Here is a 25,350-nt window from a genome sequence, read left to right on the forward strand (position 1 = left end):
ATCCTGGAGGCAGAGTTCCTTCCTTTTCGCAGAGAATTGCTAAATAGTTGGGTTTGGTTCCAAATCAGAATGAAACCAAATTTTGAAATATCAAAATCCTCCACAAAATGAAATCTCTTTTTTGCACAGCTGTAATAATTTCACCCAAATCTCAAACATTAAAATGCAGTAAACACTGGTTTTCTGTTATCCCAAATTGGATTAGTCACATTTGCATTTTTTGCAGACTTTTAAAATAACAACGTTCTTTCATGATCAGTAAGGCCAAGAAAGTGCTTTGATTTCACATGTAATCATTCCAGAACTTAGTTGTGCCACAAATTGTACACCCTGCTGGAGTAAATTATAAGAAGGATCTCAAAGATAACAGCTTAAAAACTCTGCAGTTATGATTTCAAAAATTCTTTCCCGACAAAGCAGAAAAACATTGATCCTTATTTGGCATAATCACCATTCTAAATATATTGCTGTTCAACTTGGCTTTTAATAGAGAGCTGAAGATACAGTTGCTTTTCGTTTGCCTACCAGGGGCTGATATGACAGCTTCCATGTATCTGAAATTGCATCCCTTTATATAAAACTTAAAATGTGCACAATTCACAAACATATATTTAAAAAAAATCTATGTAAACGGGTTTATCAGAACAAATTGTTTGCTGTGGATTTTGGACTAGTTCTCTGGCTTCTCCTGCATATTAGGAGTGTAATCTAGATCTAGAAGATAGTGTTCAGGAGACTAATAAAAGCTGCGCTGCTGTAGCAAGACAAAGTTGCAATCTATTGTCATGAAAAATACAGCATGTTGTCTGATCAGCCATTAAAAAAAATCTCATATGTTGCAAATAAAGTGTGAATTGTTATAATTTAGTATACTGAATGTAGCAGCACCAATAATGTCACTGTGTGTGTGTTGGGAGGATGCATGTACATATTTAAGTTAAAAATTGTGAGTAAAATAAATGTGAGTGATCTTGTCAGAACAGCATGATTTAGGCCCTACTGCATATATGTAATATATACAAGAGGTAGGATTCTTTGACCTCATTAACAACTGAGCAAGAGTTTTACAACTATGGTTAAGCGTGTAGTTGAGGCTTAACCTAGTTATAAAACTATGTTCTAGCCTAAATCTCTACCTAAGCTATCATCTGGACTTTTAACTTGATTATAACAAGGTTTTGCTCCATCCACATTCATTGGTCAACCACTGTTAACTTGGTTTAGCTGAAACAGAGTTTAAATTGCTTAACCACCATTGTTAAACCAGCATCTTTTGCCTAGAAAGACAGGACCTTGGAAACTACTTTTGAATATTATAAAAGCCTGATAGTGTAGGTCTCAGATGCAGATATCTGACAATTCACAGCTAGAGAGTACTGTATATACTCGTTCATTAGCCGGTTCATTTATAAGCTGACTCCCCGCAAGATGGTTAGGTAAAAATAGCAAAAACTGTATGACCCTTTCATAAGCCGACCCTATATTTCAGGGCCTGAACGTTTTGTTTACCTGGAGCGTTCACAGTCATGGAGCCCCTCAGCTCCCAGTGGCCATGGTTTGCCATTCCCAGCCAGTGGGAGCTGAGGGGCTCCATGCTTGTGAATGCTCCAGGTAAACAAAACGACAATGTATTGGATATTCAATTCAATGATTCCATAAGAGTTTAAAATCATCAAATTTTGGTGTAGACCCGTTTATAAGCCTCTTTGCTGCGTCACTTTTTTACCAAAAGTATTCATCGTATGAACAAGTATATACGGTAAGTTAAAATCAGTTTATACTCTGACACAACACAGGGTGATTATTTTGAAAATGTTAATAAATTAAACTGACCTGATCTTCCTTGAGGAATTTCTCAATGTCAGCATATCTTCTTGTATATTTGTGTTTAACAACAAGCTCACACCATCGATGTCGAACCTTTGGAAAAGGAAAATAAATATTAAACATGCATACTGTGTCGGTGTAGATATGCACTTGATACAATGTCACTCAACTTTTTAAAAGTTTTTAATTTTTTTTTAAGTGTTTTGGAGGAATGGCAGTTTGTGAAACATTTTCAAGTACTTCAGTAGGACTTGCTAATCTTGCTTAAAAATCTATGTGCCCCTAAATATGGACACAAATGAAGTTCCTATTTTTAAAGGCAGATGCTGTTTAGAGCATTGAGTCATGTGCCTCTAAAAAACATTAGATCATTAATACTCATCTGACACACTAAAAATAAAATGTGCATCTATAGTAGGATTTTTGGACCCCAACATATCTGGATAAACAAGCATCTGTAACTGTCAAACCAATCCCAATCACAACTTAAATGTGTTGAATCAGTGAGTCTGTTATTTTCAACATAACTATTATTCTACAAAACTACTTTTAAAAAATTACACTTAGCATTAGAATAAATAAATACTTTTTTCCTTTTCTTTTTTAATTTTACAAAAGAGGAAGTTATTGCTTCAAAGCTCTGGAAGCAGATGTAAGAAACAATTGCATTATTTACTTTAGGCAAGTGTCTAACCTAGGGGACATGAGGCTAAAACACATTTTTGTACAAACTGTATCTGGTGGACAAGTGCTGCATCTATCCTGGGATGAAAAGGATAAAAGGTAAATGAGAAAACATGAAATAAATAATTTACATTTCAGCAAACCACAGTTTTGCCAATACAGCTTGTCAGAATGTGTCTAATATCTATTCATGCTCAAGTTGCTGATTTGCTGTACCGAATGCACTTCAGTGAAAGCAGTTGGCTTATTGGCTTATGCAAACTGTTAAAGAATAATATTGCTACTAAAATGGGCAATATGGCCAGTGCAGCTTTCGAATGCAGCTTCTTTACAAAGTTTTGGCATGCTTTATATTTCCTTGCATTTTGAGGTCTTTTTGATTTGTTTTTAACCATTCACTTCTGTGGCTTTAAGTGTCATTTTACACTGCATCACAGCTTCTTCAATTATACTCAATGAGCAGTCAAACATTTTATATTCTATTATTGGCACAGCATTCCTCAAAAAGAAAGCAGTTGAGTGCATTAAAAAACTACTTGTATTACAGCTTGCTTTTACTGCCTTTCAAGGGAGAGGCACTTTATAACAATCCGTTTTTGCAGTAATAATAAAATATAATTAGTTTCAATATTTTTGGCAGGTTGAGTCTAAATTATATAATTATCTACTAATCTAGCACAAATCACTTCTTAAAGATCGATTTACCGATAAAAAAAACAGGGAAAATGAAAGCTGGAAACAGGTCTTTTTTGTGAACAATTTGGAGGTAGAAGAGGATGCTTTAGTCAATTTCAAGTTGATGCAAGCTATTCCTTAAAGCTCTACAATCCCCCCAACTCTTTGTTCACCCTTTACCATTACTACAACAAGGGATACAATTTTGAACTTCTAAGGATTCGGCAGTCAGCCATCATCAGCTTTACATCACAGGGAGGAATTTCAGAGGCTTATATAGATGAATTGACAGTCTCATTAAACTCATCACTTGTCATGAATTAAAATTAAATGCATGACAAGTGATGAATGGTCACAGGCTTTGGAAAAATTCTCCTTGGGTCCTTGATTTCTTCACTGTGTGGCCTCTTCCATAAAATTTCTGGAATGCAACTTCTGACTACAACAAGGGACTTCGGAAACTCAGGGTTGGGGGGTAGGTGTTTGGGATCATTTATTAAACAAGTAATAATAAATATATAAAACAAACAATAAAAAGACTAATTGTGTGCTGGGGATGTAGTCTGTTTCTTAAAAGTTACTGCTGACAAGCTAAAAGTATTAGAATCCTACATGCAGAACAAACTCTCTGGCTATATGAAAGAAAAGAGGCTCTTATTGTGACATGTATTTTTTATGTAGACACTTTGAATCTTGCATGCAGAACAAACTCTCTGGCTATAGAAATTATGGCAAATTTCCAAAACTGAGGTGCAGAGAATCACCAATGGGGTAGAAACAGCATGTCTGTTATCCTCAGATGGCATGTTCGCCTCCTATTTTCACAAAGCCGAAAAAGGCACTTTCAATACAACGAACTGCAGGAGAACCAGTCATTATTAGCGCTTTTTCAAATACAATATTTCAGTCATTCCCACCTGCTTTCTAATCCATCATATGTAGTGGACTCCAGTAAACAGTGGCTGAAGATGGTTTAGCTGCTAGAGGAGTTAAGGCTTGCTTTGAGCATGTAGTGATCAAGTCTTTTTGTAACATGGCACTAAATGTAGTTTGTCCTAAACCACAATTGCAGCTAAACCAGTTCAGATACACATGCTATCAACACAGCAACAGGTAATTTTTCTAGTATAGATCATGCGCTAATCCCTCTCACATTACGATTTTTACGCACATATGAAGGAGAGAAAAAAAAATTCCTTCAGTTCCTTGCTTTTCATCCAACACTTAAAGCAGGTAACATTGCTTTCCTGTGTAATTAATGTGTCATGTTTCTAGGCACTTTAATGAACATATATAAAAGGAAATATTGAAAACTAAGTAGTTTGTGGTGGGACAGAAGTAACCACACTCTATCTTGTGTAGGCTCTTCTGTATCCATCCCTCCCTGGTGCAAAGGAAGAGGGAAAGGGGAAGCAAAGACTCATGAGTAAAAACAAGAATTCACTACACTTTTTCTCATATTGAGAGCCATGTCAGACTCTCCCTTCTTGCTCTACACATTTCTCTGTGCTCTTCTGCATAGCTCAGAGAGATGCACCGTATGTTTTTTTGGCTAGTTATACCATATTCAGCACAAACTGAACCTGAAAAGTAATTTATAGCAACTCTTCCTGTTGCTGCTGGCAGAGTTGATTGTGCTTTACTTTGTCTGGCTCTTATGTACTCCAGCTCTGAAATAACACCTGTAACCACGCACAAACACTGGGTCTGGGTTTGGCAGCTGCAGGACATACATGCCAAACTCTGGAATGTAATTTATTTTTTCAGCCTCGGAATCTAAGTTTATGGTTGTCCTTTTGACAGTCTCAACTTCTCTGCCTGATGCTCAGGAGGAGGGAGGAAAAGTGATTTGGGGATGTAGAACTGACTGCAGGTCTTGTAGGAGGTCAGGTTCCTGATGGATCATCTTGAGCTACTAAAAATGTTCTCCCCTTCCAATTGGTATTATGGATTATGCTGAAGTGTCTACCAATTTTCCATTCAATAGCTGAAAATTTCCAGTACATATCTATGAACTTTGCAACACATCCCACAATTTTGTCAGCACAATTTGGGTTCATGGGCTGTTGCAAATATGTCATTTGAAAACATGCCATTTCAATTTAGTAATCAAAGGAAGTTATCGGAGTAGAGGGTTATTTTGTTTTGTTTTGCTATCCTTAAGACCAAAGTCTTAAATGGATGCTGCTGTCAGGTTGCATTGAGCCCCCAATTTAAAGCTTTGTTTAAAAAAAAGAGAGAGAGAGAGCTTAAAAAAAAAAAGACCGATAAAAATGTTCACTTTTTAAAAAAATTCTAAGTTTTAGACAAATGGATAATGCCCTGCAGTACTGTTCACAACCCAAACACTGTAGCATTTTACTAGTACAAATGAACTTGAAAGTAAAACTGACTAGAAACCAAAGTGACACTGATTAGTTTATTGTCGAACCCACAAAAAAGTAAAATTCAAAACAAAAAGTAAAAAAGTAGCTAATTATATAAAAATAAATTCTTAAATCAGTTATTACGAATATAAATATAGTAAGAAAATTTGTTTTTACAAATATGAGCCAACATTTTTTTTAAATGGATGCTTAAAGCTGGGATACTAAATCCATATTTAAGTGCCCTGATTTTCAAGAATGGTGAATGCCCAGCAGCTTCCCAATGACTATGTTTGAAGACAACATTTTTAGACCATCTCAAACAATCCTTGAAGTGAAGCAATCACTTTTAGTATTTGAAACCCACCTACCCTCCAAATGATTACAAAAATCAAACAATGGCCAGACAGGCATAGTTAAAATACACATAAAGCTTATACAATATATTGTAATAATCAAGGTCACTGAAAGCCTCCATCATACACATGCAAACAAGGAAACATACATGCAGAAAACATTTTACCTCTGAGGCTTGCAAATAAGATTTAGAAAGCAAGTAATTTAGACCATGCATTTTATTAAAAACAAAAAAAAAAAATCTAAAAAGTTTGTACTAAGCCTTTGGTCTGCAGAATGGAGACTAGCTTCGGGGGAAATGAGTAAATATTGCTAATAGCTGGATCCAATTAAAAAAGCTCCAGGAGACAACAAATCTAAATCTCAGAACAAAAACATGTTTTGAGACTCTAGTAAATATAGGTTTTTTTAAACCTGAGTACACTTTTAGTAAGTATTATTGTCCAACTAAAGCTCCAAACAGAACATAACTTGGACCAAAAAGACTTCTAAGATATTTACAAACCATGTGTTCAACTACACTATTGAAACTAAAGACATGTAATATGAAAAGTTAATCAAAACTATAAATACTACAGTAACTAACCACAGATAAGTCCATTGTAAATATAATGGACAACAGGAGCTAGAGATTCTTTGCAGACTTCAGTCTTGCAGAAGGAGAAATACAAAGAAACTTTTGCAACTAATCAAACAATGGATTATTTTTAATTAATGAGGAGGAAGCTGAATATCTCTGGAGCCCCGGAATGCTGGCCTGTTGATTAGATCATCACCGATTTCTTCCATCTGAAATTATTTATTTCCTTTCAGCATAATTCTCTCTTCCTAGCTTCTCATAAATTGGATTCAGCTATACTATCTTCAGGGATAATTAGTGAACACTGCTGAGTGCCGCAGACTAACATTTTGGATTTAAAAGTAGTTTTTACAATTGGTTAGGGCAGAAAACGTAGGGTTTAGAAAACTGCCCACACTTTGCCCCATTATTGTAACAAAATATTTTTAATGATTTAATGATTTTTCTATATCCTTGTACCCACTTAAATTTTAAAATAGCTGAGATGGCTGCTATTTTAAATTGAAATTAAATAGTTGCACCCACTAGGTTTCATGCTGTAAGGTTTGGGTTTTTCAAATTAACATGAGTATTAGGTACTCAGACTCAGGGTTTTTAGCATGCAAATCCCGTTTCAGTAGAAATGTACTCCTTAGTAAGATTTTCAGTGATGCTGAATCAGCTCTGAAGGAGGTGGTGTTGATAATAATGTACGGATCATGCGTGCGCTACAATTGCATTGACAGCGTATCAGCTCAGCAATGTGCTAAAATATTCTTACTAGACAAAATCCTATTAAATGCAAACAGAATGTATTCATCATTCTTTTGTCAGTCATTCTGCAGTTGGAGAATACTACATGCGCCAGAGTTTGTCATCAAGAAGTACAAGCAGGGAAACTACCTAGCAGTTTCGTGTATTTTGCCTTCCTTATGGTGTCAAAGCTTTCATTGCAAGTAAGTGACTAAGTTAAAACATGTAGTTCTGTAATCCCCATATGTCCTTTCAGTCTGCCTATTCTCGCTGCGTTTTATTAAATTCTGACCTACAACAGGACATGACTGCAATGCTTTTGTTCATCTTTCATTATACGCAGATAAAGTGATGATAGGCTAGTGATATATAGCGCTCAGAGAAGAACGGGGCAAAAAACCAGTACAAACACCGATTAGTGCAGCAGCTTCAACAACTGCGGGAAGAGAGAGTCTCCCTCCTATGCATGAAGGCTTTTCCCATTTATGGTGCCATAATCTCCCTCATATGGAGCAAGGCTTCTATATCACAATGCCTGTGATATAACAGAATGTTTAACACAGCATGCAAACTGAAAAATGTTTTTTAAAAATGAACTTTAGTTAAAAACAAATACTCTTCTTGTACTTGAACCAAATGCTTTCCTCCCTCTCTCATTTTCAGTCTTGCGCATTCAGGATGTTTGTGTTTAAGTAGCAACAGGCTGGAGATGGCTGAAAAGATGTAATCAGCTCCACCTTCTACAGCTGTTTTGGAAATATTTGTTTAATTTTTTTTTTGCTGCAGTACCATTGGCTTTTGGAGTCACTTCTACATAGTGGTTGCCTTAGTGCACCACTAAAGACCAAAGACTTCCTCTGCTCCCACACATCACACTGCAGAGTAGGGGCAAGAACCATGCCCCACTTAGCCAATGGAGAATGACAAAAATAATCTCCATCTCCCGCTCTGATTTTACTACTATGGCTGAAACTGCCCAGGGCTCAATTTCTCAGCCATAGTAAGTCTGACCATGAACCTATAACTCATCAGGTACCCACTGTCTAATTCTCTAGCATATGAAGTAATGCCCATAACCCTTAAACTGCCAAAAAAAAATTTAAAGTGTTATTGTAACCATGGTGGTCCCAGGATATTAGAGAGACAAGGTGGGTGAGGTAATATATTTTATTAGACCAACCCCTGTTGGCAAAAGAGACAAGCTTTCAAGCTACACAGAGATCTTCTGCTCTAGGAAAGATACTCAGAGTGTTACAGCTAAATACAAAGTGGAATCGGCAACTGACACCATCTACTATAAAGAAATCAAAGAGGATCCCACACTGCAGTTCACTCAAGAATTTAAGGATATCATCAAATCCTTGCCCAAACAAATCGAAATACAAGCTCATGCCTCAAGAAGCCACCCCAGGAATCTTCTACACATTTCCCAAGACACATAAACAAGGAAAGCCAGGCAGGCCCATCATATCAGGCCACAACTATCTTACTGAAAGAATATCAGAACTCATAGAAACCATCCTCGAACCACTCCCCACACAAAGAGCCATCTTCCTCTGGGACACAACCGACCTCCTCCAGAAACTCTGCAACATTAACAACCTCCCTCAAAACACCATCCTTGTCTCCCTATACAACATCCCTCACAGTGATGAATAGCTACCTGTCTCAAATAGCTACAAGACAATGGACAGCATTCAGATATCCCCCTCAAACACATTGCTAAACTCATCCATTTCATCCTCATCCATAACAATTTTACATTCAACAACAAACACTTTCTCCAAATTATGGGACCAGCCATGGGTAGTAGGATGGCTCCCTAATACATCAACTTCTTCGTGGGCCACCTTGAGGAAGAATTTCTGAAATCAAAGATATACCTGAGATACAGCGATAATATTTTCATCCGCTCGACAGATGACCTAAACTCCCTCATAAATTTCCAATACAACTTCGACGACCATCACCCATCCACCAAACTCTCCCTAGGACAGTCCTGCACCAGCATCAACTTCCTGGACACCACAAAGAGCTTCAACAATGGAACCCTACAGACAACTATATACAAGAAACCCTTGGATCACCACACTTATATTCACAGATCCAGTAACAAGAAGTATGTTATCTACAGCTAGGCCCTTAAGGAGCATATTCTGCGGTATCTAACACACACAAAACCGCCTTCACCAAAAAAGGACACTCTACCAGAGAAGTAGATCATATCATGGAATGGGTGACCCAAATACCCCGAGAGAATATGCTACAATACAGGGGGGAAAACCCTTCAACTGCACACCCCCAGTTATCCCCTACCACCCCACACTAGAACCTACAGAGTATAATTGAACAATTACAATCCATACTAGATGGGCACCACATCCTGAAAGAAATCTTTCCCCTCTTCTGGCTTCAAACAACTCACCAACCTCATCATCAGAAGCAAGCTCCTCATACACCAGGACCCACCAACTCAAAGCAGCATCAGACCCCACCAATACAACAGGTGCAAAACCTGTTGACATATTTCCACAGCTACAATGATCAATACCCCACAACACACTTTTGAAGATCTATGGATCCTACACATGCCTATCATGTGTAGTGTACATTATCTAGTGCACTAGATGCCCCAATAACAACTATATTGGCAAACCCAGACACTCACTATGCTCTTAAATGAACTCACACAGAAAAATGATAAGACAAAAACACCGTATCACCTGTGGGCGAACACTTTTCATAAAATTATCACTCCATATCTGACCTCTCAGTCCTCATCTTCAAAGTAAACCTGCACAACACCTTCATACGATGAGCCTGAGAGCTTAAATTCATAATTTTGCTAGACACTAAAAATAATGGTTTTAATAAAGAGACTGGATTTATGGCTTCTTACAATCATCTGTAAGCCACTGGCCCCCCTTTTTTGTTCTATGACTGCAGGTGTGTTAACAGGCCACTTCACCTTGAATGATTCCTTAGAATATGAGTTAACTATTTTATGCTAAACATTCTGTTCCACCTTGTATTTAGCTGTGACACAACTACCTTTCCCTGACCTGAAGAATATGTGTAGTTTGAAAGCCTGTCTCTTTCACCAACAGAAGTTGGCCCAATGAAGATATTATCTTACCTACCATGTTCTCTCTCATTATTATTCAAGTTTTTAAAAACTGCAAGTAGAAGAAGTTTTATGTTCCATTCAATAAAGAGAAAAACGACTTCAAGTACCAACTGGCCAGCACATCATCCCTTTGGTTACACCAATGTATAGGTTTGATGACTAGGTAGTATCAGTATCTAAAAATACCTTCTTTCACCTCCACTTTGCTAGGAAACTTTGTCCCTTCCTCCCAGACAAGCAACTTGGTCCATGCATGTGTCACCTCTGGCTTCATTACTATAATTCACTGAATTGGAAGTGAAACATGAAGAGGATGCACAAGCTGTAGCCAATAAAGAATGTGGCGCCTATTTCATGTCCCTCCACTGGCTCCTAGCTGAAGACTTCAGTCCTAATTTTCAAAACAGGGAATGCATCAAGCCCCAACTACATTAAAAATCAAATTCTGATCTATGAACCAACATGACAACTGTGCTCCTCTGGTACAATGTAGATCACAAAGTCCAGGACAAAGCATGAGAGAGATGGGGACCAAGCCTTCTCAATCATGGGGATCTGGCTATGGAACAATCTTTAGAAGAGATCAGGTGAATCCAGAGTCTGACCACCCTTAGGAAATGCTACAAAACCTTCCTCTTCCAAAAGGATTTCCACTGTAAGAATAACACTGTCAACACGGTCACTCCCTTCCATCTCATAACCCTACCGAATAAAATAATAAAAATCAAATACTCTACTCCACTTCAAAAAAGGAAAGCCAGAGACTCCATAAAAGCCAACAGGGTCTTCACTATTGCTATTGATTTTACATGGAACATGCTCAGATACAGTGGTGATGAGTTGCAGTATAAAACCGTAAAATAGACAGATTAGACTAGACAGACCAACTGACCTTAAAGGATCAAACAGGAAAGTGTTTCAGATGAATGAACTGCCGATCATGGGAGGAAAAGTTTTGTTTCTCACAGTAGTATGAAAATAATGCATTATAGAGGGATTTTCTCCTCAGAAAGGTAAGTATCATATATTCCATCAAAGATAAACATGTTTAAATTCCACTTAAAAAAAATATATACACACACAACCCACTCTCCTGACTGTAACCGTTCAGATACTCTGCAGGCTGCTTGGTCATGCCCATCAACAAGGGATCCATATGCCTTAGTCATTGCTTTTTCAGAACCTCTTTTGGGAGCAGGAGTGGACTTTACCAGTTTTGGCATCCTGAAGGTTTGCTAGTCTCTAAAATCCAGAAGAAACTGGATCTGAATCGGACCAAGTCGTACTGACATTACCACAGCTGGATAGTGTTTGCCAACAATGGTGCCTTTTTAATATGCACTTTCCCACTAGGAATTGGACAATCTCAACTGAGCTGAGTGGCCAGAGTGAATGGCCTACGGAGGCTGAACTAAGCTAGGGATGGTTCCTCTGACTAAAGGCGGAGGCATATCAGTAGGATTGTACAGAGAAGCTTGTTCTCTCACTGTCCAGGTCTGTGTCTGGTTGACAGAGGACTTCAGTGTCCAAGCATGTCAATGTGACACCTCTCATATACATACACCTTAAGGAAATCAACTTTAAGGGAAATATGACTTTATGCTGTAAACTCAGTTTATGCTGTAAACTCTACTGAAGTGAGAACAACAGGGTTTTATTCACAAAAAGAACAGGAGTACTTGTGGCACCTTAGAGACTAAGAAATTTATTTGAGCATAAGCTTTCGTGGGCTCCAGACCACTTCATTAATAATAAATGGAGATATCCCATCTCCTAGAACTGGAAAGGACCTTGAAAGGTCATCGAGTCCAGCCCCCTGCCTTCACTAGCAGGACCAAGTACTGATTTTGCCCCAGATCCCTAAGTGGCCCCCTCAAGGATTGAACTCACAACCCTGGGTTTAGCAGGCCAATGCTCAAACCACTGAACTATCCCTTCCCCCCATCATCGGATGCACAGAATGGAACACACAGAAAGAAGATATTTATACGTACAGAGAACATGAAAAGGTGGGAGTAGCCATACCAACTGTAAGAGGCCAATCAATTGAGCTGAGCTATCATCAGCAGGAGAGAGGAAAAAAACTTTGAAGTGATAATCGAGATGACCCATAGAAGGTGTGAGGATATATTAACATGGGAAAATAGATTCATAGTGTAATGACCCAACCATTTCCAGTCTCTGTTCAAACCTAAGTTAATTGTATCTAATTTGCATATTAATTCAAGTTCAGCAGTCTCTCTTTGGAGTCTGTTTTTGAAGTTTTTTTGTTGCAAAATTGACACCTTCAAGTCTGTCACTGAGTGGTTAGAGAGGTTGAAGTGTTCTCCCACTGGTTTTTGAATGTTATGATTCCTGATGTCAGATTTATGTCCATTTATTCTTTTGCGTAGAGACTGTCCGGTTTGGCCAATGTACATGGCAGAGGGGCATTGCTGGCACATGATGGCATATATCACGTTGGTAGATATGCAGGTGAATGAGCCCTTGATGGCGTGGCTGATGTGATTAGGTCCTATGATGGTGTCACTTTAATAGATATGTGGACAGAGTTGGCATCGGGCTTTGTTGCAAGGATAGGTTCCTGGGTTAGTGTTTATGTTGTATGGTGTGTGGTTGCTGGTGACTATTTGCTTCAGGGTGGGGGGCTGTCTGTAAGCGAGGACTGGTCTGTCTCCCAAGATCTGTGAGAGTGAGGGATCATCTTTCAGGATAGGTTTCCAGTTTTGCATCGCTCACTCACCCACACTTTATATTTCCAAAGACTCTTACCCCAGTAGAATACAGCAAAATTCCTCTGAGGCATCGCAACCCCACCATTTTAACTCTTTTGGACAGGGAAAGAAATGTAGCAGAACCATAGTGGGGACAAAACTGTACCCACATATTAGGAAGTTAGTCAGTTACTAAGCAATAGGGAGTAGGGGTTGTGAGTGGTTTATTTGTGGCTAAGGTAATGATGTCAGGACTAACTGTGGTTAACAATTTTGATCTGACCAATTCCCCATTCTACCTAGATTTTATGTTTTTTGAGTGTGACAGATTTTCCTGCTCTGTGGTATTGTCCAGAGATAACCAGGATCTACAGCCAACATTTAAAGAGAAATGAAAAAGCACAAAGCAAGCCATCGAGAATTAAAAATAGTAATTTCTAATAAAATTTATCTTTAGAAATTGCTCCAAGTAAAGAGTTGTGTCAATTACTGCATTAAGAGGGTGCTCCGTTAAAAATACAAATACGGCTACAGTCTTACGCTGCAACAATCAGGAAACACAAATCCAGACTGTTGAAGGCACTTGTTTGTTTGTGTTTTTAAATCCTACATCCTCCTTAACATCCTGGCAAATCTGTTAGGGCCATCACATATATACAAATAGTATAATCTTTCAGATTTATGACAAGGCCAGGAGGTTTGTATTACAGCGCTATTTCTTTCTTTACTGCCCCACAGCATTGTATATACAGTCAAATATAGCAAAAGCACCTAATACACACACACAAAAAAAAGTCATCTCCTCATATGGCAGGTTTTAGAAAAATGGAACTAAGCACCAACCTCTCTTTCTTTGCTGCTTTGGATAAAGAACAAATAGAAAACAATTCCATATTTAGATCTCTCTTTCAATCTGCTTCCCACTTTCAAAATTTCACCATGCCGTTGGGCTGCCAGAGGAGGAGCAAATTAAGGGCTCAAAACAATTAGAAAAATAGTGGATAATAAGTGAATGACATAGTATAATGCACCAATAAGGAGCCTGGAACATTTCACTAATGCCACCCAGCAGCAAATGAAATCACTTGGAACAAACATGCACAGCTGTTGGCTCCTGGAGCTGTTAGGGAATGAGGGAGGGCTGCTGATTGGGGAAATGCTATTTTGAGCACCCAATAAATCTTGCAGTCTAAACATGTTCCTAGGAGAGGTTATGCCGATTCCAGGATTTTGTGTACTTCTCAAGTTGTAGGAAAAGCCCCCATACTTTTCATGCAGCAACAAAACAAGCCCAAATAATAGCTACTGGTGTTGAGTTAGATTATCCTTTGGGCAAGCTTACAAATTCATCCCAGCACATCAATTCCTCTGTGGCAGATATGAGAGCCAGTCAACCCAAGGGACATTCTCACTGTCATTACTGGAAGCCTTTTTCTTCATCCTGTTCCAATTCTCTTGTCTCACACCCAGCTCTGCAATGTCCTGAGCCTCATCTTTGGAAAGTGAAAGGTGTATTATCAGAAACCACCCTTTCAATTTTCTTTTCCCACTCACTGCAGCCTCCTGAAGAGCATAAACTCCACTGATTTCAATTGGAATTACATCAGGGATTAATTTGGTCCCATATGTTTAAATATAGAATAAAACAGAAAGCTGCTTTAATCTAACGGATCTAAATTTAAACACCAGATTTTATTTTGCCTCCCGTTTTAAAAAGAGAAAGAAAATGTAGGCAATATGGGCATTAGTACAAACTGCATATTCCCCTCCTCTGCCTCAATTCAATGTGTGGATCTCATCTCTAAAATACACAGGCTCAGTACAAGTATTGTATAGATATTTTCCCAGTTATATGCAATGAATGACACAATACGAAACACTCCAGTGTTTTGCTCTGCAATCCAACATGACCTTAGACCTAGGAACTGGGACTTCTTGTCCTTAATCAGGCTGTGCGGAGGTATATGCAACCTGATGACAGAAACCTGCAAGTTTTATATATCATATTAAAAGGTACATACGTATGGTGCAGAGGGCTATGGAACCATTTTCACCAAAGCCCCAAGCATACTCAGAGACTGAGAGTTAGCCAGTGAACTATTCTGAAAAGAAAGCATACTAATTCCCTCTTTCGTTAGTATAGCAACATGGTCTGACCTTTCCTGACCAATTCCCATTCTCCAAGAAGTTTTACAATATACTGTACAGAGCTTTGTTCCATAAGGGTGCTTTCTAACAATGCTCAATGACAACCTTCAGGACAGCTGGATAATAGAGCACAAGAATGGGTTTAACTTAATCATCAGGAGGGAAGCAGAGAGATGGATATTGTGTTGTAGTTCATCTGTACTTTTACATCTGCCAGTATTTTATGATTTAGGAAAGATCAATGGGCTGAAATTATTTTGTTCTAAACATAATTCTCACTATTTTTAGGGCACCAAACACCTTGTATGGTTTATATTAGCATGACTGGATCTCTGTCAGTGAAATAGGATGCCACCAATTTATGGCCTTGGTTTCATAGGCAGACTTCATGTACAATGAAACGGTTGTATAAAAATGGCAAGATGCCACCCACATGACGTATGATATTATGATCTTAACTCGTTACACTCACATTTTCTGCAAAAACAGTTACAGTCTTACCCCTTTCTCTTCTCCCCAAAATCTACCACCTTATGATCTTGAAATAAAGGGAAAGAGTTATGGGCTGAATAGCATTTCAACCAATTTGCTGAGGCAAGAAAAACTAACAAAACAATTTCCATCTGCCACGCAGGCAGCATACATTACAAAAAAAGTAAGCCAGTTCTGTAGACAGAAAGGAAAGAAAAACAAATTCTCCAGTGAAGGCAGTGGGGAAATGTAGCATAAAACTGTTGGTTTCATCTAAATTCCACTTTTTGTATCACCAAGTCTACCATAATTCACCAGGACATAAAATACAGTTCTAGACATATCAGTTCACCATCAAATAGAACAGACAGAATCCCACCTATCCATTCCCTTGTTCTGTAGCATACCTAAATGGTTTTGTACACAGATCTCTCTGTCTCATCACCTTTTTTATTGCTCTGTAGACTTGTTTCCACAGCCTCTGGTCTTTTGGTTTCATAGACCATTCCTGTCCCTATCTAGAATAAAGAACCAAGAAAGCTAATTGTGGAAATAGCTTAATAAGAAGACTGCTTATTACTGATTACCAACGTTTGTGACACACAGCTGTAAGATTTTTCTATTGTCTCAATCAGGGTTGCCAACTTTCTAATTCCAGAAAACCAAACACTCTTGCTCCGCAGCTTCCCCGAGGACACGCCCCTGCCCATAGGCGCTGGAGCACCCACAGGGAAAAATTGGTGGGTGCTCTGCACCCACCGGCAACAAAGCTCCACGCCCCGCCCCCGCTCACCTCATCTCCGCCTTCTCCTCTGAGCGCACTGTGTCCCTGCTTCTCCCCCCAGCGCTTGCTGCCACAAAACAGCTGTTTCGCAGCGTAACAAGCTGTGGGAGGGAGGGGGAGAAGCAGGAACACAGCACGCTCAGGGGAGGAGGCGGGGAAGAGGCAGGGCTGTGGCGGGGATTTGGGGAAGGAGTCCAGTAGTGGCAGGGAGGAGGGCGGAGTTGGGGCAGGGACTTTGGGGAAGGGGTTGGAATGGGGGCAGGGCAGGGGTGGGGGCAGGGCCGGGGGGTCAAGCACCCATCAACCCCAGGAGAAGTTGGTGCCTATGCCACTGCCCCGTCCCTTCCCAACATCTGTCTCTCTCCCCCACCTTCTCTCACGTGTTCATTTTCACTGCAAACAGGCATATTTATTGTTTTGACAGATATATTATGCTAATTTCAGGTTTTATTTGTTATAGGACGCTAGAGCTGGCAGCAAAATAGTCAAAAAGGGTAATTAAAAAAAATGAAATTTCACAAAGGTTTTCATGATTCTTTTCCTCCCCTCTTCCCATTTTTCGTAACCAGCTCCATGTTTTTTGTTCACTAAAGTTGTTGTAATTTTATGTGTGGAATTAGGACCACACATTATCACAGCTGATAATTAAAGGCCCACTCCTGAAGCCCAAATACAAATCCATAGAGCATAACCACAGAAATGCACACCTGTCCAGATACCTGTATAAATAAATCTGTAGAAACTGACTCCCATACCTACATGCAGATACACCTACATGCAGATACACACATGTATTCATGTGTACACATCTAGCATGCACTAACACATATACTTCCATATTATTTATTATTACAATTGTTTAGTGCTAGACTCCCCAACTAAGTTAAGGGCTCCAGAGTGGTAGGTGCTGGACATACACATAAAAAGAGAAAGTCTGCGACAAAAAGTTTATAATGTTGCTAGACAAAGGTGGGGAGAAATGTATGCTACATTGGATCTTCTGCAATTACTAGTCAACATTCATTTTTTAAGAAATAATACATTTCTTTTAGAGTTCCCTTCTCTTTTAAAAACTTATGAAATGAATACCCACATATTTTGTCATCAATTTTTTTTTTTTTTTTTTTTGTGCACAAGCCAGCAAAATGAATAAAGGTCAAAGAGTTAGGCTGCAAATTTTATTTACACAGGTATATACATATGTGGCAATTCACACACCTCCCTACACAAAGACACACAGTCTCTTACACACGTACAATGCATGCATGCACACACTTGCCTACACAGAGACTTTTTCATACACTTTTCCAGGGGTTGCCTAAATCACCCAGCCTGGGAAGGGGGGAGGGTGGGCTGGAGGTGGAGGAGAGAGGATGGGGAGGGAAAGAGGCCAAGGATGAGAGCATGGTGGGGATGAGAGGGCAGTGACAGAGAGGCGGGGGGGTATGTGGGGTGGATGGGGATGCAGGGGGAGGCAGAAGGTTACAGGTGCATGAGGATGTGGGGGACACCGGGGCGTATAGGGACATAATGGGAGTGCAGCAGTGTATGGAGGTGAATGGGGTGCAGGACTGTGGGGGATGAGGAACATGGGGGTGGCGGCTCTGGGAGGTGGAGAGAATGGGTGGGAGAGCGCTGTAAGGGGTACAGGGCTGGGATAGGTCAGGACAGGATGGGACGGGGAGGTATGTGGGTGCAGGGGGGTGGAGGTGCAGCGGGCTGTGACAGGGAAGGATGCAGTGAGGGGGATGGGGATAAACATACCTCGAACTCCGGGGTGCCAGCGATGGGGCGACAGACCGCGTTCGCCGCCGGGCATGCACTGCAGCTCAAGCCCAGCCATGTGAGGAGAAGAGGGCCAGGCAGCAGCGGGAGAGGCGCACGCTACGCAACCCCTCAATAGCCGCCCACTGAGTGCTCATGCACCACACTCACACTAGTTCCTCCCCTGCCCTGACCCAGCCAATGGGAGCTGCGCTTCTGGGTGGGGGATGGGGCAGCACGCAGACCCCCCCAGCCACCCCTAAGGCTAGGAGCCAGATATGCCGACTGCTCCCCGACCCGGGAGCTGCGTGGTGCAGCGGCTAGCTGGGAGCCTGCCAGCCCCACTGAGTCGCGCAGTGGCGCCACCAACCGGACAGTCAACGACCTGGTCAGGGGTGCTAATCGGAGCCTCCAGGATCCCTTTTTGACCGGGTGTTCTGGTCCAAAACCAGACACCTGGTCACCCTAGTGTCAATATGTTTGTGACTAAATTATTCAAATTCTTTTAGTGAAACTTCTAAACTAGGTTTTCTCAAAAGACTATGCTCAAACATGCTCAGCCTAGATAAGCATATCAAAAGAGACACTGTCAAGGTTATTAAGGTTTAAAAAAATGTTAACTGACCTTGGGCAGTGGATGCACCTGGAAAGTCCCAGCTTCTGCACAACAAAAAGTAGGTTTGTTGTTTTTCCCTCTCCTTTCAAGCCAATCTATCCTCTCTTCCCAAATTTTAAACACAATGGCTGATACATAAACATAATACTCTCTAAGAGCAAGCAAGCCCATGCATGCATACAGGCTTGATGATATTTATTATTAGGCTAACAGTCTCAAAGAATTGAGAGGCTTCAGCCAGTTGTAAAGCAGAAACAGAGCAATAAAGTGGTGGCCCATTGTTCTGTGACTACAAATAAAAGGCAACTGTATGCAGGAAATAATTAACCAATGAAGGGAAAAAATGCTTTTTCTGTGGTTTGGTTACTACCAACACAGACTATAGATTTCTTTATAGCAACTTCCCCAAAAACAGGAGAGGGGGAACCCCACATAACCAAATCTAACATTGCTATGAGAGAAAAGAAAGGAAATACGATTGGGTTAGGGGATCTAATAAGGAACAAACAGTCCCCAAAATATCCCTTAAGCCTGAAGCATGGTTAGGAGACTGCAGCTTTACGCGCCCTACAACTAAATTCTGCAATACTCATCCGTAAAGTCATCAGTGCTTAAAATATATGTCGAGGGAGCACAGATAGCTCTCTCTATAATTCTATCAGCTGAAGCTTCAGCCCAGAAGGAGAATACGACGTAAGTAGAGCTAAAGGGAACAAAGGATTTTGGCCATACTGGCAGCCTCTTGGATGCTGTATTCACTCTACCTACACAGTCCACACTGAGCTGCTTCATTTCCTTGTTTGGGGGCTTACAACAAAATAGCTTCTGACCCCCAGTACAGGGAGTCTGTAAAATTATGCCTATCGTATGTGCCAGGATATCCATTTGTGTATACAAACTAGAGCATGCAACCACAAGTACTGTGGAATTAAGAAGACCCACTAAAAACTTTGGCCGTAAACTTCTAAGGATCTAACCTAAGCCTTTAAAAACCTAGAAAAATTGTTTTTCTATGTAAAATTGAGCTTTTCATTATGCTAATTTTTTTTCAATAAGTGTCTACTTCTGGTAAAAAATGTTGACATTTTTCTCAAAAACTAAATCTCCATGAGAGTTATAGTTTCATGCCCTTGTGTCCCCATGCTCCTCTATGGGCTGGACTCCCCTGCTGGACTTCATCTCCCCTGATACACCACAGACAGTCTTTGGACATGTACTCTGACCAAGGATTGCCTTATCACCTTGCAGGAAGCAACATGGCAAGAAGAGAGGGAAGGAGGGGCGGCAGAATAATTCTTCCATGTAATTGGCTCTCACCTGCGTAACTGCAAGGAGACGCTACATTGGGGCAGCTGAATCACTGAAAGATGATGATGGAAAAAAAGCTTAGAATGTAGAAGACACTACAACTCTCTGAAATGGTTTTTAAAGATGTATTTTACATGTTCATTTCATACATTTCATATTACTGCACTTAATAGCTGGAAAACAAACGTACAGGTTTGTGATTACTGTGCCTTCTCCAAATGTCCCTATGTTTAAACTGTCCATGGGAAATATTATTGCAATGAAATCATTATTCACTGTAAATGTGCACAACACAAATAGGAGGGATATACTGTTAGTACAGTTAAGCAAGCATCCTAGACCATGCGAGGTCTTAGACAGGGTAACATGACTAGTGATAGTCCTACTAGACCAGTGGTGTCCCACATCTGGCCCTGGAGACAGTGTCCAACAATGGCAGCCAAGGGCAATTGTGTTATACATATTTAATTATGAAATGACAACATACTCCCTAATTGGTGTTTAAATCAGCCCATTCCTGGGTGGAGCAGGTAAGTGGCGCTGCCTCCCATGGTTGCCCCTGCAGCCTCTGGAACAGCTCCATGTGAGCAGGGAGTACTCTGAGCAGCTGTTTTCTCTTTCCTGTTGCAGCTGCTCAGCACCCTCCTGCTCCAGCAGGGAGGAGTGTAGCTCTGGTAGCTCCGTTGCTTGCTTACCAACGGGGTTGTGGCAGCCCCAGTGAGAGCAAGGCAGGAGCTCGGCTGGTTCTGCTGAGTCTAGCAGAGTGCCTTGCAAAGGCTGGCTCCCCACTGCTACACAGACATGCGGGGGAAGGAGCAGCGGAGAACCATCAACTACTTACAGCTTCCTCGATATTCTGCCCCAGCACAGTTTAGTGCAGCCTAGGTCTTGCTCTAGCTGTTGCCAAACAGCTACAGTCCCTTAGCGACTATAAACGAGCTGGAGATAACTGAAGTACAGTTCACTCCAGCATGGCCATTTCCTACCCCCAATGTGCCCCATGAGAAGCTGTAAGGAGGGAGATATAGGAGCCAGTTATGTTAGCTCCGTGTCACATGCGGACTTTCCCTCTGGGAATTTCCTGGTGTATGGGACTTGTGGGTGGCACCTGCTCCTTTTGAGTTGCCCAAGTGGCACAAAAGGGAACAGAACAAGGCAGATAATCTGCCCCCAAGTACTGATTCTGGCCCCTTAGTCCTTTTGAAATCGTGTTTGACCCTAAGGCTGAAAACCCCGCACACCCAAGTGCCGCACAGTGGGGAGGTGAGAACTGTACTGCACAAGGGAATGACCCATTTCATAGCAGTTTGTATCTCACAGGAACATACCTAGAGGTTTTTAACAATAGGTTAGAGAAACACCTGTCAGGCATGGTCAAGTTATTACTTAATCCCACCTTGAGTGCAGGGGACTAGACTGGATTGAGGTCCCTTCCAGTCCCACACTTCTCTGATTCCATACAGTGCAGTGTGCAAGTGCAGGTATGTTTAGAAGAGAAACATTGGCTGGAACAGAAAGCATGTTCAACTGGAAAGAGAAAGGTTAATGCTTCACAAATGTGTATAAAGACTTCAAGAAACAGAAGCTGGAAGGAATGGTCTGCACTGTACTCCTATATGGTGAAAAGCTGAGCAATAATCATCAGTTCACCTGCAGTGTTTCTGAAATTCAGAAAAGAGACTTACATCTCCAGTGAGATATATGACAGGGAGTGTGACATGTGAGTGAGCTACAGAGTAGTTCAGGGCCAAAACAGGCTTAATACATGCATACCCAATCTCCATATATACTGGACTCGAGACCTTATTGTACAATATATTCCCTTTCTGCTTCTGTACTGGTTTCAGTGTTATGTTGATGCTGCTGTGCTAAAGTATCAAAGCAGCAATCTATAAAGACACCAAAGTCTTTAAAAAAAAAAAAAAAAGAGAGAGAGAGAGAGAGAGCGCAAGAGACTGAGAAAAATGTGTCTTTTCTCAATCTGCCCAGAGTTATGAAAGCTGCCAGAGGCATTTTGTGTTCTCTGTTCTCCTCCTTACCCATCTCTCCACACAGCTGACTGGGGTGAGATTATTTAGACTCCTTGCCTCCCCCCAAATTAGCAATACAAAATCTGAAATGGATACACACATACACACCAAGGCAATGTCTACACTAGCACTTATGTCGGCAAAACTTTTGTCGCTCAGGGATGTGAAAAAAAAAAAAACACACACCCCTGAGTGATATAAATTTTGCTGGCATAAGCACTTGTGTATACAGTACTGTGTCGGTGGGAGACACTCTCCTGCCGAAACTGCTACCAGCGCTCATTAAGCTGGTTTTATTATGTCAACAGGAGTGCTCTCTTCCATAAGCATAAGGTGGCTACATGAGCCCTCTTACAGTGGCACAGCACTGTATTAATACAGCTGTGCCGCTGCAAACTTGTAAGTGTAGACATGGCTTTAGTTTACTAGCAGGAGAAATTAATATTTTTATATTCCTTCTGTTACCAGAGTGAGGTCACTTTGCTACCTACAGTACTAAGAAAGGTGTACTGGATAATTCCATTGACAATTTCTGCTAATAGTAGGATCCATGTGCCAGGCCTGTTTTAAAGAATTATACCAGTTTAGCATACTGTTGGTCTGATCATGGCTAATCTCCAGCACACGAATTAATGTAACTGGAAATAATTACTTCTTAATAATGAAGAAGTTAGTGTACTTTACTGAGCGGTCTGCTGCTAGCCAGGAAATGACAATGTTCTACATACAAAAAAGATCCTTAATAAAAACTGTGACACTAACAGCTTTCATTTTACTTCTATGCCTTCAATTTTGAATGCTTACATTTCTAATACTCACATTTTAAAGTTTTGTTAATAAAAGTATTTGAGATCCTGTAACTATGTAGGTTTAACTATAACAGATTAATGTCCCAGCTAATCAAACTTAGACACGAACAGCTCAGCTAAAAGCTTGGATTGGAATCCTGCAATTCCATGTCCCAGTGTCTTTATAAAGAAACTCTGCTCTGCACTTATTGTAGTTTGAAACACGAAAGGTCCCTTTCTTAGGTATGTGACAGTGTGTTAACTAACATTCCCTTTAAAGGACTGTACGTGTCTCTGATCTGATGACTGGTAAAACTCTAATGGTAATGTTATCTTCGTTGTACTTCTTAAAGGTCTGTTAAGCCCTTGGTTTCACCTTGTATAATAAAACAGAGATTATGCTTCTTTTGTTGAGGTCATAATTTTGTTGCAAAGAGAGAAAAAATATGAAAGATCACTGGTGTGCAGTTGCTACCAAAAAAACCCAACCCCTCTGAATTTATGTAGTTTAAGGAGGAAAAACATATCAAAACAACCCTAAACCCAAGGTCTAGTAGCTCACAATTCACTGGCATGAAATAGAAACACTAGAGCTCCCGCTTTGATCCTACCTCCCTAGTTATTCCTCTTCCCTTTATAGAACTCCTGACATTTCATTGGCATTCATCTGTGATTAAAATATATCCTAATTCCTATAAATAGAAAAGTCTGTTTGAATACTAATTAAAAATAAGTCTGGTACTTGGAAACTCTGATAAACAAAAAATAAAAAGCTGAAATAAATAGCAACAGTTGAAATGTCACCTGGCAAAGTTCTTTTGAAAAAGGCTAGACTGCAGTTTGGAGTTTTTAAATTAATGTTTGGATTTATGCAGGGCTCTAAAACATACTACAATTTCTACCTAGCCGTTTTATTGTAACAAACATGAGCCAGATTTCACTCTTTCCTTCCATTTTAATTACTAACATAAAATTTCAATTATACATGATAAACCATGCACAGTGACCATCTGTGGTGTTCACAGTAGTTTTTAATTAAATAGGAGTCAAATATCTTAAGTTCAACAGTGCTCCTTCATTATACTGGTATGAATATATTCTCCTCAATAACTAACCATTTTTTGTTTATGAACATCTAACCAGCATCTACACAATGCATATTTCCTGGATTGGTTTCATTTCCTCCATCTTCTCCTAAATGTCCTTTCTCTGAACACTGTCTACTTGGGGTCCGGAGCCTGCAAACATTTACTACTGTGAATACTGCTTACTACCATGAGCAGTCCCATTGATTTAAATTCTCTCAGCCTGATAAGTCACTGGGACTATTGTACAGTAGTAGTAAGTGTTATTAAGTTTTGGATCAAAAGGGAAGATATGGTATGGGAATTGTGCTTTAATGGCTGTAGTTCCCAGACAGTGTCTGGGCGAGGCACTGTGAACATCTTATTATGCAGAGCCAGTTGAAATTGGACACAGAATAAAGCACAGCTCTTGCAAAAACCTTAAGCACTAAGTGATCGCTGATCCCACAGTTAACACTATGCCCGGTAGTAAGTGTTTGCAGAATCAGGGCCCTAAGTTTGCAAGCCCTTGGAGCACATCTATATCATCATGCAAATAATAATTTCTCCCATGACTGTTAAACACATACTCAATTAATGGATGCAGCTGTAAAGATCTAGCTGCTCCTTGGAACTCATATCCCATGAACACAGAAATAATTTTACTCTCTCATAAAAGCACAATTTTATATTATATAAGTGAGGCCTGAGTGCTAGCTAAAGGCAATCAATGAGCTGATCAAGTGGAACAAGAAATTTAGACCAAATTCTGAGGTATGACACCTTATCAAAACCATACAAGTTCCATATATACAATATGTATATATGAAGTAAGCAGTTTTAACATGTGTGCGCACATATCTCTTAAAGGCACATGTACTGTTCACATATACACACATAGTGGAGGCTATGCAAACTGGCTGTACTAATTATTTTAGATAGTCTAACTACAGTATGCAAACATATGAGCATATGCACAGTATACGCTAATATCACACACACATTCACACAGGAAATACCGAGTAAGGCAGGCATACTGTACCTGTTGCTTCTTCAGTAGTACATATACACATAATTTTAGAATAATGGAAAAAGGAGCTTGAATAGCCGTGGGTCCTAATGGAATGTCAATATTCCTGGTCAATAGCACAATGACTCTGTTTAATATTGCAGTGGGACTGTTAATGAATTACCTCTGAATCCTGCTCATCAAGGTGGTATGTTTTCTCTAAGCACTGCAGAGTTCTGAGACATAACGTCTTCTCCTCCAACAGAGATTCCAGAAGTAAGACCAGCTGGTCCGGGAGAAGCTAAG

General features: G+C 40.2%; 1 protein-coding gene across 3 annotated transcripts in view; it reads right to left on the minus strand.

Annotated features, from left to right (window-relative positions):
- The window catches only part of AOPEP (aminopeptidase O (putative)), a 368,640-nt gene that overhangs the window by 47,983 nt on the left and 295,307 nt on the right, over positions 1 to 25,350 (minus strand). For all 3 annotated transcript variants that reach the window (XM_034773788.1, XM_034773786.1, XM_034773787.1), the window contains 2 exons: positions 25,229 to 25,345; positions 1,834 to 1,920 (listed from right to left, as the gene is read on the minus strand). In XM_034773788.1, the coding sequence (XP_034629679.1) occupies positions 1,834 to 1,920; positions 25,229 to 25,345 (204 nt within the window). The remainder of the gene's footprint in view (positions 1 to 1,833; positions 1,921 to 25,228; positions 25,346 to 25,350) is intronic.

This window comes from Trachemys scripta, chromosome 6 (genome assembly GCF_013100865.1).
Source record: "Trachemys scripta elegans isolate TJP31775 chromosome 6, CAS_Tse_1.0, whole genome shotgun sequence".
Taxonomy (NCBI): Eukaryota; Metazoa; Chordata; order Testudines; family Emydidae; genus Trachemys; species Trachemys scripta.